At 39.3% G+C, this 19,441-nt stretch overlaps 1 protein-coding gene across 6 annotated transcripts in view; it reads right to left on the bottom strand.

Annotated features, from left to right (window-relative positions):
* Positions 1 to 19,441, bottom strand: part of MOCOS (molybdenum cofactor sulfurase) — a 274,042-nt gene that overhangs the window by 166,554 nt on the left and 88,047 nt on the right. The window contains exon 1 of one of the 6 annotated variants that reach the window (XM_084508999.1): positions 6,214 to 6,265. The exons of the other annotated variants lie outside the window; for them this stretch is intronic. Within the exon in view, the coding sequence (XP_084365125.1) occupies positions 6,214 to 6,224 (11 nt within the window). The 5' untranslated portion in view covers positions 6,225 to 6,265. Of the gene's footprint in view, positions 1 to 6,213; positions 6,266 to 19,441 lie in introns of those variants that run through there. 6 annotated transcript variants of the gene reach the window in all.

The following is a 19,441-nucleotide window of genomic DNA, read 5'->3' on the forward strand; positions in this document are numbered from 1 at the left end:
TTTCCTCTTTGCAAAAAGATTGTGCTCCTATAAACAGGTGCAAGGCAACATCTATTAAATCAGTAAGAATAGTGGCACTGATTTCTGTCCTTAACTTGAACCAAACTTCACTGAAGTCCATGGACTGACAAAAGAAGGCTTTTATTAACCCCAAATTAATAAGAACTCTAAATCCCTAATTAGATCATTGTGAAAAGTGAGGAAATTGTCATGATATCCACTTCAGGTGCAGAAAAACAATTGCTTTTAACCAAAAGTGTTGCCTGTAACTTCAAACTCTTATTTCCAGCTCAGTGAAAATAGAGCACTTTTCAACATCTAATACTCTAATTACTGGCAATTAGGTTTCAGTGTTCCGTGAAGATGGAGATGTATCTGTTGCCTGCACTAACAGATTGCTGCATTAACTGTAAATAAACAACTGTACATACAAATATAATGTAATCTCATGATACAGGCAAGCCACAAAGCTAGCTCTTCAAATCTCAAAGTTATTTTCATCTTCTCTTTGTTACTCAGACAATGAATTACACGTACAATGGCTGTGACCAGACATGAATTTCTAAATCACTGTTCCCAAATAGCAGCATTTGGACTCGGTGATCTTTGCAGGCCCCTTCCAACTGAACTACAGGATGCTAAATATAGCAGAAATAAAAATTCTTTTGAAAAGATGGAAGCCCTGTGTCATCCTGAGCAGACGTGCCTACATACAGTCAGAAAGATGTTTTACACTCCAGCTGAAATAATGGGAGTCAGCCTCAGGTGTCAAGAGACGTTAATTATAGTTCCTCATGCAACAGCAAAAGAAGAACGGTGATTTTCACAACATGTAAAACAAATGCCACGTAAGGTGGAAACTACCAAACCTATCTCTTGTAAGTAGACCTCATTAGAAAACAGAAAGATCTTCATGAATATGGATCCTCTTCATTTGCACTGATGCAACTTTTGACCTCTCTTAACTTTCTGCTCCAAACCAGTGAAACTCAAAATGGACTGAAATTCAAATACAACTCATGCCCCCTTTCCTAGCCAATGTCCTCTTTGTATCTTGATTTATTTCATTAAGCTACCCATAGAGATACAGTTTCATCAGTTTGTTACAGATAAAACGTGAGAAAATCTTTTTGCTTATAGCTGGCTAAAAGAAAAAAATATTTCCTAATAATGCACTGTTGCACTGTGATCTGTCATCTTTTATGCAAAGGAAAGATCTGTGGGGTTCTTGGGGTCTTAAATAATGGTTTGAGGGTGTCATTTTTCTACTCATTTATTTCTTCTCTATTAAAAAGCAAGTCAGGTCAAGCTGCAAGTCTCAGAGGTACATCATGTGAGAGAAGAGCAAGTTGTGAAGATCTCCAAGGCATTAAAAAATACAACTTGTCAGGAGGCACAGAACGCCACAGGGCATTCAGTGGTCACCTTTTTTTTTTTTTTTTTTCCTTTTTCCACTGTAAACAGCCAGCTGCAGACAGCCTTACTAAATCCAGAATCTTTCCTCAACTTTCGGAATACATTAATCCTTCAGCAACAGACACAGGGTATCTCTCCCAGTGAAAAAAAGATTACTTATTGGTGACCACGTGAGAATACCATTAAATAGTTTCAGAGGGTTGACTCTCATATCGTGGAATGTTTCTACATACAGTCCTTATCAACACTGAAAGAAAGAACTGAGAAAGAAGAATGATTATGAAATATGGTTTCTTTTGCCAAGGGGAAAAAAAAACAAACACTCATGGCTTAAGTAGACCTCAACCTTTCTGGTAAACTTACAAATAAGCTTTGTACATTCCACTGCTTCATCTGGCAAATATTTGTACTGGTTTGGGTTAAGACACCCTAGCTTTAACCGAGTATTATCTTGCTCTATATGCATTTTTATTGATTTCAGTGGGAACTATTAGTGAAAGCAAACATTACATAATCTGTCAGGGTGTCTAAGGTGCCCCTGTATCTTAGAAAATATGTTTTATAAATGTACATGTTCTGTGGGAGTACCTTCACCACTGTTTATAGAAGTTTTAGCATATTCTAGTTCCGATCACAGTACCTTTGCATCTGATATTATATATTTGCATCTCATATCAAATATGAGAGACCCCCTCATATTTTGTAAACTCAACTTCCTTTGCTGCTATTTGACTGCTACACTGAAAGCAAACAAATAAAAATTTGGGCTGTACTTTTTACCTGCATCCTTTCTTTCTGCCTTATACACATGACAGTTCTCCTCAACTGGCTGAGCAATCCCTTTTGATTAAAATCCCTCTGTTTGTATGTGCTAGCAGCAAAAGTGCAGCATATGTCAGTTATTTTCATGCATCTCAAATCTTTTGGAGTCACTCACTCCAAATTATAGATCTTTATTCTCTAGAAGGAAAATCTGCTCTTCCTCTTTGGGCACAGAACCTTTAAAACAAATAAAGACATGAAAGTGCTGTTCAGTGCTAAGTCAAATGCCTATCAGAAGTCTACTATGTCAAGAGCTATTTATACCAATTAAACTCAGAAAATGATCTCAGCCAAATAAGATCTGTTTTCTGTGAAATCGTGTTGGTTTGCATTAACAAAGTTGCTAACCTTTCATACTTTACTGATTGTATCTTTCATGTATCTCTCAGTACAGATGCCAAGCTAACTGCTATAAACTTCCTTGAGCTTCACAGGAGAATGAACACTTTTGAACTGTATAAAGCCTGGGCATTTTAAATGACACATTTCGAGTCCCCCACCAAGCTACATAAATGTCAGAATGGTAGTGTACACAGTTTCCTCTTCAATAAGTTATTAGGTTCACTTTTTCTTTTTGTCTATCCAAGCCATCTGTGTGTTGGAGAAATTATTTCCAAATGTGTGTAATTTAAAACCCATCATTTTTCACAATGTGTGCAATCAGACTTAAATTATTTAGAAATTATCAATGCAAGCTGCCTCACTTAACCCTTTGAGGTAGAAGAACATGTAAGAAGAAAAATGCAAATCCAGGCAATGGACTATCACTGATTGAAATCAAGGTACAAGAGATCACAGTGACAAAACCCGGACCTCACCGCATTGCCAAGACCACAATGCCCAGGTCACAATGTCGAACAGCTTGCAAACAAGCCATTGTAACTTGCAGTGTGGTTGGCAATTATTAACTTCTATTGCTTGTCACAATCCCAGGTTTTCACAGAAAACTCCTGGCTATGTACCCTCCCCACACAAGGGGAAAAAGAAAAAAGCAGGGGGCCTTTCTATTTTTTTTTTTTCCTGTTATCAGTACCAACAACAAAATATGTAACACATTTCAGCAGCACAAGTAACAAGACTGATCCTCCCAGTCAGCACCACTGTAAGCTGGCAAACTCCTTACAAACAATGAATTTATACACATACAGGAGAGTGGGATCAGTGGGGTCCCCCCCCTTTTTTTTTCTGAGGCCTGGAAACAGTGCAAAATTTCACAGATGGGGAAAAGAAATGCTTCATTTCATCACCACTCATCTTTACTCACTACAAGCAAGTACTGCAGAGGGCCTTCCATGAAGGCAAAAGCATTACTGACTGTGAACCCCTCCTCTCCCTTCCCAACATTTCAGAAGTAAGAGCAACAGAAGCATCAATATAAACAGAGCTTAATCCTCAGCTGTATGCCTGACATTTTACAATGATTTAGCAGACTCTCAAATGACTTTGCAATTCTGAATACTGACACCTTAGGCCTTGTTAACTGCACTTGTTCACAGACCTTGCAGGATTTTAGCAACATCTATCTCACAGCAAACCATCAAAAGGAGTCTGTGCTACTTGTATAAACCTGAGATATTTTTTCTAAAAAAAATGTCATCCTGTAATCCTGTCTTTGAACTGTCCAGAGATAAAAGATACACTCAATCTATAACATTGAACGTAACAGTTTGGATGCACGTATTTCTAAAATTAAGGCCTGATTTTTTTCTAAAACAATTTGTTCCAATAAATTATTTTCCATTCAAATAATCTTAAGAAAATAACAAGTATCCTCTTACTAAGCTGCAGAACACCTGTGTAACTCAATCCGATCTTATTTCCAATCTGATATTATCTCCACATTCTACGTGGGGAGAAAGACTGCAAAAAGCTACAAAAATTCAGCATATTAGCAAGAATCCTAATTCTTGCAAACTCCCAATCTATGATTAGCTCACTAACTTCTAATATAATGAATGTTTTAACCTTGCCAGTCAAAATGTCACAGTATGTCTGTAATACCTGGAACGCTACAAAGTTACATACGCAAGCCTACAAACTGCAAACCTTGAAGATGTATTATTAATACAATAATAATCAGTGGGGTATCTTGTGATACATTTAAGGGACAACTTAACAGCAATATCTTGAAAAGTGAAGAAACAGAGCACTCAAAAGTTTTAGCCAGCAAACTATAAAAAGCAAGGTTGCTTCAGTATGGAGACCTCATTTAAGAATATAACAAGATAGTGTTTTAACAGTACATCACAACAGTTACCCAGGTGTTGAGAATTTAACCTAACAGGATTTAATTTCAGACACTGGCTGAAGTGCACGCTTTCTGAATTAGAACATGCTGTATTTCATTTGTGCTGCTGTGCTGAGTACATCACATGTAGAGTGCTGCATTTCTGCTTTGAGACTTAACTTCAGACTTACCCCAGCCTGTACTTGGAATAGTCTCACTTGTGGTACTTTGAATATTCTTGATTGTGGATCCCCATCAGTGCTCCTGGACTGCACTCTTCCATTACCACACTTTTCAACCAGGAGAACACCTCACACTGCTAAAAAGACCACAACCTACACATTCCCCTCCCTCTCCAGTACTTATTATTCACTGACGTACACTCCTGCTTTACGTTTTAAGATGCATTAAATGTAGTAATGATGCAACTGACACATGAGTAGCTGTCTCGTGGCTGAGTTTAACTCTGCGATGCACAAGGGAGGCTCACTCTCAGATGCACAAACCTGCCTGGTGCTAAGGCACAACGCCAGAGGAAGGAGTAACTCCTTGCAACATTTCCTGCTCTATTTTTCACCTCTGCAGCTGGGGCTCCTTCACGCTTGCTTGCCTAATATTTTGTTTTAATAAGTTTTCTTAGTGAGAAATATATGCCCTTTATAAATCTCCCTCCTAGACCTCTCAGAAAATAAACTTTACTCTTCACTTTTTAAATAGAGCCAAGCACAAAGAAGAAAATTATTCATTACTTACGTCAATTTCTTTGCTTCTGATAAGACAACTGTCCTTTGCTAATGAAAGATTCAGCTGCAGCTCTCCTTGTTTGACTGTCGGGTTGGGACGCAGCCCTAAAAGTGATGTTGGGAGCTCTAGTACAGGTGAATTTATCTTTCCTCCTTCTCACACCAGCTTGCTCTAGCCTTGCAATGAGGAAGGCATTAGTGAATATCTTAAGTGAGCCAGCAGACCGCTTGGCATAGCTTTCAACACTACAGTTCAGCTTCCACCATTGAAAGCTAGTGCAAAAGTTTCACCATTTCATGGTTTTTACAGCTATGGATAACTGCAAAACAGCCTTTAGCCTCCTCTTAAAACACCATTAAGGAAATGGCTGGCATATTCTCTCAAGGGAAGAATTCATTTTAATGTATCCTAAACTCTCTACAGCAATACTGAACTGTGCATAAAGATGACTCTGTATCTGCCTTATTCTAGTCTGATTATAGAAAACAAGTTTTTACTACCATGCACTCATGTAGTTTTATTTCTCCAATGTATTGAAGTCATTCAAAAAAAAACCTGTAAATTGAAAAGAAGCTAAAGAATAGGCTGTGAAACACACAGGTATGCTGCTAGCATCACTTGATCTCCCCTAAAGGGGCTACAGCACAGACAGCAATGCACTGACTTCTGCAAATAAGAGCTCTTCTCATTTTCATTTATTCAGAAGAGGTATGGATGCTAACACTGTATTTTCCTACCAACTACTTAAAACATAATTGAGAAATTTTATCAGTTATTTTACAACCTCTGCAAAAGTAAGCTTTAAGTAAGTTTGTGAAGTGGAACAAAATTCTACTTCTGCACGTTCCTTGTCATGCCTGCTTTCTGTGAATAAAATAGTTTGTATTTATTTATTTAAGGTTGAAATCCAAATTAAATAACATGCTAGTTATATAATTTGCAAAGGCCAGAGCATTTGTTATATATTGTCTCCAGTCACACATACCACAATTGTTTATACTGACCTGAAGATCATGGGAAACTCACTGCCTCACCGATGGAAGAAAGAAATACAGTGACGAAACCCAGCACTGGTTTATCCCTCTCCTCCCCCACCGACCCCAAAACCTACCACCTTCTTAGAGTTCTCACTGACGGCAGTGAGTTAGCCAGCTTTGATCCCTGACCAAAGGGTGCCCCAGCTGTGCTGGGATGACTGCTTCTGACAAACCCAGGTGGGACTCACACCAAAGACTCTATAACATTTTCCTGCTTTTCTATGGTGTAGATTGCTTTATGTAAGTCACTGCTCCACTCAGGTTTCTACACTATGATTATTTCTTCCACTTTCAGAATCACAGCAGTCGTAACAGCTATCAATATTGCTCTTGTTTAATCCTTTCTGGAAAAAAAAAAAAAAAAGAAAAAAAACAACACCCACACCTTTCTTACCACCATTCTTTTCCCTACCATCCTGCTTTTGCACTAAAACTACATGTAATTAACGTGACTTATCCCACCTACCTTAGACATAAATCTCTATTTGAGATAGTTAAAATTAGCAAACAGAACTGATTGACTAGGACACAAATAGTGCCAAAATTATGTGACCAGTTTAATTAACAGGTTTTCAGTACTTTATGCCCAAGTATGTTGGCTTGTCACACAAGAAGTATTAACTCCCCAACATAAGCATTTGACAAAATGAATTCCATTTCCACAGAAACAGCAGCATTTAATCGTATCATCAGCTGAATTTCATTTTTGAATGTTCTGATGGGGAAAAAAAGTCCTTTACATTAATGCCTTTCGCATTTCAGGTAGGTGATGGCAGATAAGCACACACTTGCACACTGGGTCCTCACAAAGGCACACACAAAAACATCAGCAAGTAATGGGTAGGTTTGCTGCAGGCTCTGTGTGCAAAAGAGGTAGGGAAGTTCACAAAAGGCTTATTTCCATCTAGCCATAGCGCTGTGAAAGGTCAAAGTCTGTCTGGAGAGACAGCAGGGAATGCTTTGACTTTCATGAATGAAAAATTACGATCTTCTGGTTCAACTTTTAAGGTGACAAAAATGGTCAAAGTCAAATCATTTCCATTGATCCAAACAATGTTTCTTTTCTGTTTTAAAATCTTTCAAGATTTGGAGGGAGAAGTAAAATCTGGGCAAGGATGTTTAGTTACCGCAAGGCCTTGTTATTCAAATGCTTCTTAAATACAGACAGGCATGGGGTATCAACCACCTCTCTAGGAATCCTCTTATAGTGTCTAACTACCTTCTTAGTAAGGAAGTTTTTCCTCAGGTGTAGTCTGCACCTCCCCTAACACAGCTTTCAGTGATTGCCATGCATCCTGTCACAAGATACCAGGGAGAAAAGATGAGCACCTCTGCAAGGCCTCCTGTCCTGTAAGAGGGTCAGCAGCACCTCCCAGTTGAGTATCGTCAGCAATTTTACGAAGGATGCATCCCATTCCTGCATCTACCTCATTGATAAAAATATTGAACAGAACTGGTCCCAAAATTGAGCCCTGGGGAACATCACTAGAGTGACCTGCCACCAGCTAGAGGCAGCCTCATTCACTATAACCCCTTGTAGCGAAGAGTTGGACAATTTGTTAAGGAGAATACTGTGCCAGACAGCATCAAAGGCCTTATGGACACTCAGAAAAAACAACACCCATTGTCCTCCCTTCATCCACTAAGTGGGTGATGGTATCACAGAGGGAGATCAAATGGGTGAGACAGGACTTTCCTTTCATGAACCCATGCTGGCCGGGCATGATGACTGCTTTCTCCTTTGTCTTTCAATAGTTCCCAGGATAACCTTCCCCTATTTTTTTCCAGGTATTGAGGTTATTTTAAAATGTCTGTAATCTTCAGATTCTTCTCTCCTACCCTTCTTGTAAATTGGGGTAATGTTGGCTATCAATATAAGTATCAAATATATAACTACACTGTATGAGTTCCCTGGTAATTTCTATGCATATCTATACATAAACATATACTTACAGACTTACGCAGGGGTATCTAAAGAGAAGAGAAAGACACAACCCAAAAGCCTTTAGGGAGTGCCAAAACTACCAGATTTCTGCTGCTACTGCTACCCAGGTAATGGTGTGAACAGGTACAATCAGCAGCTCTGAAAGTACCGACAGGCTACAGTGGGATGGGAAGGATGCTAAGTGCCCAGAAACTACAACAAAGAAGGAATAAGGAAGACCTTGTCTCTTCTTTGTCCACAGGAAGGTTTCTCCGGCTATCAAAAACTGATATTAAAATTCAACAACAATGGAAAAGAAGAAGTAGTGCAGATATTGTTGTATATTGAATGTGATGTTGATTAAAGAGAATTACTTTTGTGCATATATTCACACTGCACAAGACAAAACACTGCCTGGAGATTCAGCTACTGAGGGGGACTTGGGAGATCTATGGATCTACTTCATATATTAATTAATTGAGTGATCTTGAGCAAGTCATTTTACTTTCCTGTACCATACTTGCCCATCTGCAAACTACAAGGAAAAAAACACAGCATTCCCCCTCTTCCATCACTGTCTACCTTAAAATATCGAGTGTTAAGGGAATGCTAATGTACCCGAGTCAAGGACAGTCCGTCCTATAACATACGTGCATTTAATGATGAGAACAGCAAGGCAGAGATTTTGGCAATGCTGATTTTAGAACATCTTTTGTCGCTGAGATACAAGCCCCAACAATGCCAAAACGGTATGTGAGATTCAGTGATGAATTAGCTACAGCTCTTGGAGAACCTACAGGACTCCCCCAGTCCCCTGTCCCTGAAACTCTGTAAGCAGAAGAAAAAAGGACACACTTACTTTTGATGGGATTGTCTTCTGTTTACACTGCAAAATCTGCTTTGAAAGCTGAGGATTCTCCACCCCCTCACATCCATGACCCTCAGTGGCTCCCAGAAAATCTTCTGAAAAGAACTGATTGACTTTAGCACACTTCAGATAGCAACAAGCTTCCAGGTATAATTAACCAGACACTCTAGCACTGTTCCACAAGGCTAAACATTTTTTCCCTGTCTTCCTCATTTTTCAAATAAACTCAAATATTGTACAAGAACAGGGAAGTGGAAGCATTTTCAGATCATGCATATAGTGCACATTCATTTGGCATGTGATATTTCTTTCTTTCTTCATTATGGTAAGAATAAGGCATTTTCACTTAAATAGGAATAATAGTTATCATTCATAAAATCTCTTATGGCTTCAGATCTGCAAAAAGAAACCCGTTGTTGGTTCACAGACCTTATGAAAGATAGGGAGACCATAGGAAAAGGATCTAAGTATACGTTTAGTACTAGCAACACATGCTCCCATACTATGGGGAAGAATCCACTGCATGACATCTACACAGATCCCAGTGCCAAAGCAGTCCCCCCACCCCTTACAGCACGTTTAAACTACAGTGGGTACATAAACAAATAAATATTGACAACTCAACACACAAGTTTTCCAAAGGAATTAGAGGCCACTTACGGCAGTACAGATTCTGTAGCTTTGTGTGTATAGAACAAACCATAAAATCTGAAGGAACTTTTCTCATAAAGAATGTGGATCCTTCATGAATTAAATACAAAGGCTTGCAGCTATTATCAAATAATGTAAGCAGATCAATTGCTACAATCCAATCATTTGTGCTCAAAGCTGCAAGACATTTGTATTGTGCAATCAATTTAAGATGCTTATGTATAGAAAATTAAATTCAGAATCAGTGACAAAAGGAAGACAGGTTTATATTGATTCTTACTGGATAAAAACCCAGGCACCATATCAATTTACGTATCCACTACTAAAACACCTTTATATATTAGGTACATTCAGAGGCTTCAATATTTTACAACCGTGCACATCTTCCTGTGCTTGGCAAGAAACCAATTCTAGGGACTTGGGCAGAGAGCAGGCTAAGCCTGATACTGCAACAGATGCAAGGTGGAAGGTCTTCCAGGCAGCATTCTGGGCCTTTGCAGTTACCAGAGCAAAAACAAACAAACAAACAAACAAAAAAAAAAAAACCAACTTCACAGCTCTTTCTTGAACCCACGAGTTCTTATGATTTTCATTTCCATGTCTGACATAGGATAAAACCAAACTCTTTAAGACAGGCAAAATGAATAAACAGACCAGCTGAACCCCCATCAAAAAAAGAAACTACATAGTTTATCATGCAAGAGACTGACTTTTTCCCTTATCAGACCAGGAAGCTCATGTAACTCCAATATGATACAATCTAGGTAAGAGATAGAGAAAATGTGCATCTACCTTCCTCCCTGACTTTGCAGTTGTTTCCCATATAACATCCATTGATCAAAGCAGTATTTTAGGGATCAATTCTCTTGACCAATGGTTAGTGGAATCCTTGGGGAAAAAAGAAAGGTTCAAACCCTGGGCCCAAATCAGGCAGAAAAGTCTGCTTAGGAAAGTATTTTGGGGACCTCTGCTAGACGTACATACATATGATCTGCATTATATTTTTCTACTTCTCACATCTGGTTCCCTCCGATGATCTAACCTCAACTCTGTTGCTGGTGCAACCTCTCCATGCTGCTCAGACAAGTGTATTGTGACAGTAAAAACTCAGAGGATTATACAGCCAAAACCCAGAGATAATTTTAGCTTCTTTAGGGATGTGGAAGGGGTAACTTTACACTACCACACAACACCTGGTAGCATCTCTACCCTCTACTCCTCCTGAGGATGCTGTCAAATTTCAAATCAATGTGACTGATGGGAAGAGGTCTCAGAGATACTAAACTGTAAACTGGTACACTGAAAAACTTGCTGGCTCAATCAGCTGAAGCTTAAAGAGACCAAAGTACCTCTGGTTGGGGGAAAAGTGGGCAGGCTGCTGCTATGAAGAATGCCCTCTGTGGCAGCCAAGCCATACATACACAGGTACCAGGCAGGGAATCAAAATGCCCATTCCAGCCTACTAAGAAACCTACTATAGTCTTCAGTAGTGCTGTCAATCCAGAAGCTTTGAAAAACAAAAAGAGAGATATTGCAGAAATCCCAGTAGTATCACGGAGGTTAATAATATTTACAGCTACCGTGCCAGGTTCCCTCTTGGGAGCAGAAGTCCCAGCCGCGGGTTTTAGCACCCACAACCTCAAGTTTTAATTTCACAGTCAGCGCAAGGAGCTTCCCTCTTGTTGAACAAGACAGAGGCCAAATCTCTTTGCACAGACAGAAGACACAGGCCCAGCTACAGGACCAGAGTCCCACACAGATGTAGGAATCTTAAATACTGTCATGTAGTTTGGGTTTCTTTTGTTATTATTTGGTTACCAGTTTATTTAATGCAGAGTATTTTTAAAAGCTTGCTGCCATTACACAATTCCAATGTCCACAGCATCCCTTTCAAATATTCTCAAGGCAGGCACGTGGCTAGAAGTAAGGGACTGCTGCTTTTCTAGAAGATATTCAGAATCATCAGGGCTGATTTCAAGGTCTATTTTACGTAGGCAAGGACAGGACATAAGCGAGGTCACACAGCTGTTTTTAAGTATGTCTCCAAGTGCTGCAGCTGCCAGTGAAATCACAGAAAAGGAGCTTAGGAGTAAGAATATCCAGGTAAAACCAATCCAGCCTACAAAATGACAAAATAACACTTTGAATATGAAACAAACGGGAAAAAAAAATTGAAGATCATAGGAAGCAGTGAAGAATGTCCACCACACTTCTTTCTCCTTAAAGTACAACTCTTCCCTGGACAAATAAGAGATTGGTCTTATCCTATGCAAGAAAGTTTGAGGAGATTAAAAAAAAAGGCCAAAAAGTCCTAAAATATAGAGCTCAGCAGCAAAAAGCTGAAAAAAAAACCTGAAACTGAGAAACTTCTCAAACAGAATTTCTTAGAAAAAATCTTAAAGAGTGGGCTACAGGAGTGAAGAAAAATATAAAATAAAATCATGGCAGCTGCATAAGAGGACTCCGGGGTGTCAAGATGTTTCTAGGGCCTCTCATCTCAGTCTGCTCCAAAGAATTACAGACAAATTGTGTATGTAGAGACCAGTTTTCTTCTTCAGCAGCCTACCACCCCCAGATTCAATCTTACTGTGTTTGTTTGTTTGTTTCCTTCACAATACCCGCCTTCTGCCCACATCACAGGGACTGCACAGGTAGAACAGCTCACAAAAATATGGTTCTGCATTCAATGTTGCTCGGTGTTGCAATGTTCTTTCCTGTCGTCATTTGCACCTGCCCACAGTAGCAGAAGGAAAACATAATGCTCCCTTCATGTTTTTATTACATCAGCAGATAAACCTGTGAGCAAGTATCTAGAGCAAAGCGGTTAAGGGAAAGGGGAAGAAACACAGAAAACATGATCAAATTTACCAGAACCCTGTTTCCAATTCATTCATTTTTTCAGCCTGGAACGAACTGCTGCAGAAACCTAGAATACAGTATACAAACCCATCATTTAATTGTGTATCCTATTGATGCAAAAATAAAAAGTTCTCCTTATCTGACTTGCATCTTTCTCTGTCCTTAGTTTTATTGCAGATAACTCAGCTATGTGCTTTAGTGGTCACTTTTCTTAGAAGCCCTGGCTTACTCTACCCGCTGCAGGTAGCTTATGTAATTTATGTTTTTAATTTTTCTGCAAAGCACCTAGTACAATGGTAAGAGGTTCCATTTAAAATTACTTACATAAATAAGCAAATAAGTACCATTAGCATCTAACAGATTGTGCTTATCAATCTATAAACACTTCAAGCTCAGAAAATTCAGTAGCAGTGGGGCTAGCAAGGCACCAGAGGAATACGTATTCATTTCCTAATAGGTCTAACAGACCCTAAAACGTTGCATAACACCATAATAATCTTCTAACAATTTCCTAGGAAGAATTTAAGATTCTCATTTTCTTCTTTACATTAAATCAATAGCTTTTCCTGGGTGACAGGGTTGTGCTAGACCAAAGTCACTGCTAGGCTGAAAGTCACATACAGCCAAATGCCATCCACCACGACTCTCCCTGACACCACTAACCATGTTCTGAAAGTTGCTCTCTATCAAGCAATACCCAGGATCCCGGGCTTCCCAGCCCCAGATCTATGACTCAGTGCCAGCCCAATCTGAGCATCCACCTCAGCTCATAGCACAGAGAGAAGGGCACGTTCCTCTTGCCATCTTACATACCCACCTTTGGAAGCAGGACACCAGCCTTGTGGAGACCTCACATGCCACACAGCACAGGCATTATTACAAACTGAGGTGAGTCTGGCTGCAGTGCTTTTGGACATGGCCATTTTCCTGCCCTGTCATATGCCAAAAACTTTTTCTCACCAGGGCAATTTCTTTCACTGTGGTTGTAAAAACAAGCTTAGCAACGTTTATATTTTACCGTGGTTGAACCGTCCCAAAGAGCGAAAAAAATTTGTGAATTTGTCATTCACAAATTTTAAATGACTTACAATGTGCTTTGCACCTCAGTAATTATATTCCAAGTTATCAAGTTCACACATGCTCTCTTTTTCTAGCCACCTACGTGTGCTTGAGAGAAATTACTTCTGAATATGCTTAATTTTAAAGTCTTCATTTTACACATTGTATGTAATCAAACTTTTTATTAAACATTGCCAAGCAATCTGTCTCATTTAAAAAAAGCTGCTAGAAGAGGTAAAGGTCCATTAAGCTGTTAATTGCACACTATAACTCTGATTTCTTGAGAAGTTATGTTGCATATAGTTTCCTCAAATATTTAATTCTGTATTTACCTAATTCTGCTGTCATAGCTACTCCGTGGGTCAGGAACACAGCCACGCCAGCAGCAGCAAAATTCTCCCATGTAGAAACAGAGAACAAAAATGAGTATTTCACTTCAATTTATTTTGTTTCAGTTTGATATGGGGAATTTCACTGTACAGGTACAAAATGCAATTCTGCTAAATACAAGTACACCCTAAAGGCAGAGTGCTTCTGCTACAGTAATGGCTTAAGTGGTTTGTGAACTCAAATTCATTGCAAGTAAACCTCAATTGGTCTTAAAAATGAAAGTCATTTGAGTGACATTGAAAATGTTATATGCCACTGTTTTTAAATTACTTATAATGAAGGTCAAAAAAAAAATACTTTAGGCTGTAAAAATACATCTGAGGTAACTCCAAAACATATAAGCTACATACAAACATTTTCAGGACGATTGCCACCTCTTGCATAAGGCCCTGAAAAAGTTTTTACAGGCTTCTGGATGCAAAAACCACCATCAAATCATTTGAATTTGAGTACAACAAACTCACGAAACATCATTGCTTGATGCATTTTACATATTAGCTGGTTAACCAGACCTTACTTCAAATCACATACCTTTGTAAAATAGAATTAATAATCATCTTTGTTTTAGTTTGTAGTAACTTGAATCATGAAAATGAAGTTAGATTGGGAAAGGATGAAGCACACACTAATTTCTCCCAAAAGGCACGTAATTTCTCCCAAAAGATACACAAGTACAGTATCATTATCAATGTTGACAGTTTTTGTAGTTGTTGTTGCTTTGTTGTTGGTGTTTTTTTTTCCTATTCAGTCAGCTGTGCAGGTCATAGAATCAGAGAATCATTCAGATTGGAAAAGACCTCTGAGACCATCTGGTCCAACCATCCCCCTACCACCAATGTCACCCACTAAACCAGGCACCACATCCAACCTTTAAGGTCTCTCTGCAACACTGAAAATGAAGTCGTTGGTGCTGGTACATGTAAATTTGTTATGTCTAGTAGAAGTCTCTTCATGAGGAGAATCTTTCCTCCAAGCCTTAAGACCTGACCATAGGAGCATCTTCAGCCATCTGGCTTTTCGGCCCCTTACCAAGGCCACATGGTATAAAAACAGCAGGTCCCCTGCCAAGCAAGGAATTTTTGGTCAATCCTTCACCATTTTGGAAGCCCTACAACAGCTCTCAAGCACCAGACACACCTTCCTCATGTACGGCAACACATTTCACCAGGCTTTTTACAGAAGACAACCACAACCAAGAGCCTCTCAGCAGAAACACCAGAATCGACAGGCTTTAGTCCTTTTGTTAATACTTGTAGTTACAGCTCTGACTGCCATGGTTACACACAAGAAGGTTATCTTAGCTCTTTTTCACACGACAGAAGAAAACACCAGAAGAAATCAAAAGGACCCCAGATTTACAAAGGAAAACACCATGAGTATTTTGTTAAGTATAAACAGCCTTGAAACATATCGGCACTATCTTTAAAATTACAATAGCTGTTCAGGGCCTGAGACTTCAGATTAAGAGAATTAAATTTCCAAAACTCAGTGGAGTGTGTGCTTATTTAATTAAAAGCAGGCAGAATTTCATTTGCACTTCATTGTTACGGATACCACCTATAATATCACATTTTGGCACTGCAGCTTAACTCCAATTTATACTAAAAGCATACTTCATCAAGCTCGTTTTGAAGTTCATTACAAACGTTAAACGACAGTACTATTTGCTATAGCAATCCCATCCCATTTAGGTGTTTAAACAGGCAAACATGGTCAGATAAACCCAAATGGTTTACACTTTTTCAGATGAAGTCTTTTGTATTTGATCTGCTATTGTGAGCTGAATTACATATCCTTCATTTTATGTTTTAACAAGTGTGGCCCAAGGTGCCGAAAAACTACAGAACTTTCTGGCCTGTATTTTAGAGGCACGAATACATCAGGTTATTTTAATCTCCTGTCAGAAATGAATCAGTTATTATACTTGTTACTGGAATATAACACACAGAGCAAGAAAAGGGACTTCAGCAGTGGATTTCTCACTGATTAGAGAGAAATTTACCCTCATGCACTGCCCTCTGACTATGCATGCAGCCCAGAACGTGGTCTGTGAGACTGGTACATGTTAAACCTTTCTCCCACCCAAGAGAGAAAGGGGGAGACCTAAAGCGAAGCAACAGCATCCCACAGAATCAGAATCACAGAATTTCTAGGTTGGAAGAGACCTCAAGATCATCCTACCAAGACATCCATTCAAGGCAGCTAGGAAGTGCTACTGGGAAAACCAGTTTGCCCCAGGAAAACCTGGGGCAAAGCCTTCCAGCCTCCTCTGATCAACTATGTCAGCCATGGACAACAATACTGAAACAATCCCCTTGTAGCACGGGCAAAACACCAACAAAATGAAATAATTATTGTAAATGCACTTATGAGATTGCAGACAAAAATTAAGTGGTCGAAACCACCCATAAATACATTTTGCAAGGGTGAAAACAAATCCTATTTTATTAAAAACATTCTACATTATAGTATTAAACTGTGCATATGATAATAACGGAGTTCACCTTAAGCATTTTGGCACACATAAAAATCATATATATATACTCTTCAGCTAGTGGAAGGCCAGACAGACACTTCCCAATGAGCTTATACAGGGAACTTTGGAATGTGGAGCCTGTCAGTGTGGAACTGCAGGACTTCCAGCACTGCACAGCTAGCAGAGTAGCTTCTAGTCTAATAGAGTATTTTGGATTCAAGTTTTGACTTTCCACCTGAAGAAGGATCTGTGTGAAATGTAACAAACCTTCAGCTATTATAAATTTAAGGCACAATTGTAAGTATCTTCAGACAAGTTCTTCCTGTCAGGCAGATCTAATTTTCTTCCCCTTGCTAAGAACTTGCCATGGAAAGCGGGTGAATAGAGTTTTGCAGCAGGTATGAAGTGTGAACGAATCAATCAGCAGAGAGCCAGCACTCTCAAACATATCTGAATGGGGCACCACACACGAGATTATGGGACCAGGGAGAAAAATCTGGTCTGTGAATTTTGACAGATTTTCTAAATATGCGATTCGTATCTCTAAAACCTCTTTTATTGCATGACAGGTATTGTGCAAAAAGCATAGTGAAAAACTAAACACCTTTAAAAAGGTAAAGACAGACAAATGAAAAGAGAATGGCTAAGAAAAGCCTGGGTGCTGAAAAGCTCTTTTGAACACTATTGACTCTGAACACTGTATTCATTACAAGCCCGTGGAGTCTTCATAAAATCCCAAACATGCACGTAGCACCCCTCTAAACAGTTTCACTATCCAAAAGCTTGCAATAAATTCTAAAGCATTAGCAACATGCTATTGAGCTGGCACTCAATAATACTAATGATGCAATTTTCTTCTGCCTTGACACATAGCTAATATACTAGTAAAATCCAGTAAATTAGACCTGGAATCACTAGAGGTTATTCACCTTAACAGAAAGGAGACAGTCTTGTTTAAACTCTTGCTTCATTTATCTTGCATATTCCCGTATCTTAATATGGTTCACGCTGCTTCTTAAAGGTACCCTTTATTTTCAAGGACATTATCTTCACTTACAACCTTCATATCAGAAACAAAGTTTAAAATAGGTGAGAAACTTAAATAGATGAAACAGGCAGACAAATAAAAGCAAGAATAAATACAGTTAGAAGGAACTCATTAATATTGCCAGTGCATATTACAAAGGTCTACGTGAATTTTAGGCACTCATCTCTGCATGTTGTCTGCCAATGTAAGCTAGCGCATTTAACTTCAAAGGACTAGATGCTCAAAGTGACCGCATTAATTGAATAATTTTCTCTCCTTCAAGTCAATCTGGTCTCCTGTGCAATACCTATCAGTACAAAATCTCACAGTCTTCTTTCGTTTTTGGTCCATTCATATCAGTATCAACCAATTTATGGATCACATTATCACTTTCAACCTAGCATGAAATTTCAGAAGAAAAACAAACAGGAAATGTCAATTTCCAACAAATGTATTGAACTCTAGAAGAATCCCTACAAAGATGTTCTTCCTTTCATCCTGAAAATTCATTGTGCCTGCAGGTTTCCTCTATTCATTTGAAATACCTGGGCTATTTCCTTGTTTTTACGATAATTTTGTCTTCTAGCACCCACAACATTTCATACCCATTTAAATAATTCGTTATTCCATCCCAGTTACCACACCTTTGGTTGCCGTACTGCAGGACTTATTTCAGTGACTCCATTCAATTCTAGCTATGTGTTTCTGGAAGATGAAGGCAACGCAAAAGAAGCTCAGAGATGGGGTCAATGGGGCTGGGGCTAGGGATGAGGAACACACCTCGGAAGAAGAGTCTAGAAGAGCTGCACTTCAACCTACGAAAACAAGCAAATGGGTAAAAGCCTCGCTCTACATAAACACATGAGAAGGTATTAATGGAAGAAAAGACCACCACAAAAGGTAACAGAAACAAAAGATCACTGGCTTCTCCTGAGCCAGGGGAAGAAGGGATGTTTCCAGCTTTCCCATTTGGTACAATTCAATGGTAGATGAAAAGTACGCTGTAATTGCTGGAGATTAGACTCAAAACGCCTGATGGTCATGTACGTTTCTATACTATTGAACTGTACCAGATGGGATGTGCACTTGACCTGGTTTCCCTAAAGCCTGGCACCCTAAAAACCTTACTGGGCCCTCACACTCTTGTTTCATACCTGCTTGTGCTAAGGAGGCCAGCTTGCAGATCATTACCCTTTGCCTGTCACTGTTCCCTTGTGCCTGTATCCTGCTTATCCTGTTTCTTCTGCTCAATTCAGCTGCTGTGATAGATGCACTGGCACTGCTTCCCCTCGTATTTAACACATTGCTCTGTTTGGAAGCTGAGCAGCTGCCCTGCCTTCTAAACAGAAAGGCTCCAATTTGCACCAGGGCAGCAATGCCCTCAGAAACAAGCTGTACATACCTACTGAAGGCAGCTAGCTGGCATCCGCCTGTGCCCAAACGGGTTCTCGGTGCCGAGCAGAGGAAAAAAGGCAAGGCAACAATTGCTAACAGACAAAGGATATTAACTGAGAATTTCAGCAAGACAGCAGGTTGCAAAGGGCAGCAAAACAGAAAAAGCAGCATTAGGACTACAGCCTCTAGCATGGGTGCTGTAAATAACCTGCTCATTAGAGAAGGAGAGAGCTAAAGGCATGCGGTTGTCTGGCAAAGCAAATGTATTTCCTACGTCTGTAAGAGGACTGGATGAGCCACAGACAGCCTGGAACAATGCATAAAAGCTAATGGCATTATTAGAGATGAGAAGAAGGCTGCAGTTACATCTGATGTAACAGGGACAGAAGATAATTCTCAGTCTGTATAACAACTGAGAGAAGAAAAATGTAATGAAATCACCAAAACACTGCAGAGTCACCTGCCCCCAAAGCTACCACTACTTGCAAATCATATCTGCTGCTGGAGAAAAATGATAACATAATTTCCTGAATATATCACTAACTA

This window comes from Aythya ferina, assembly GCF_964211825.1.
Source record: "Aythya ferina genome assembly, chromosome: 2".
NCBI classification, from domain to species: Eukaryota; Metazoa; Chordata; class Aves; order Anseriformes; family Anatidae; genus Aythya; species Aythya ferina.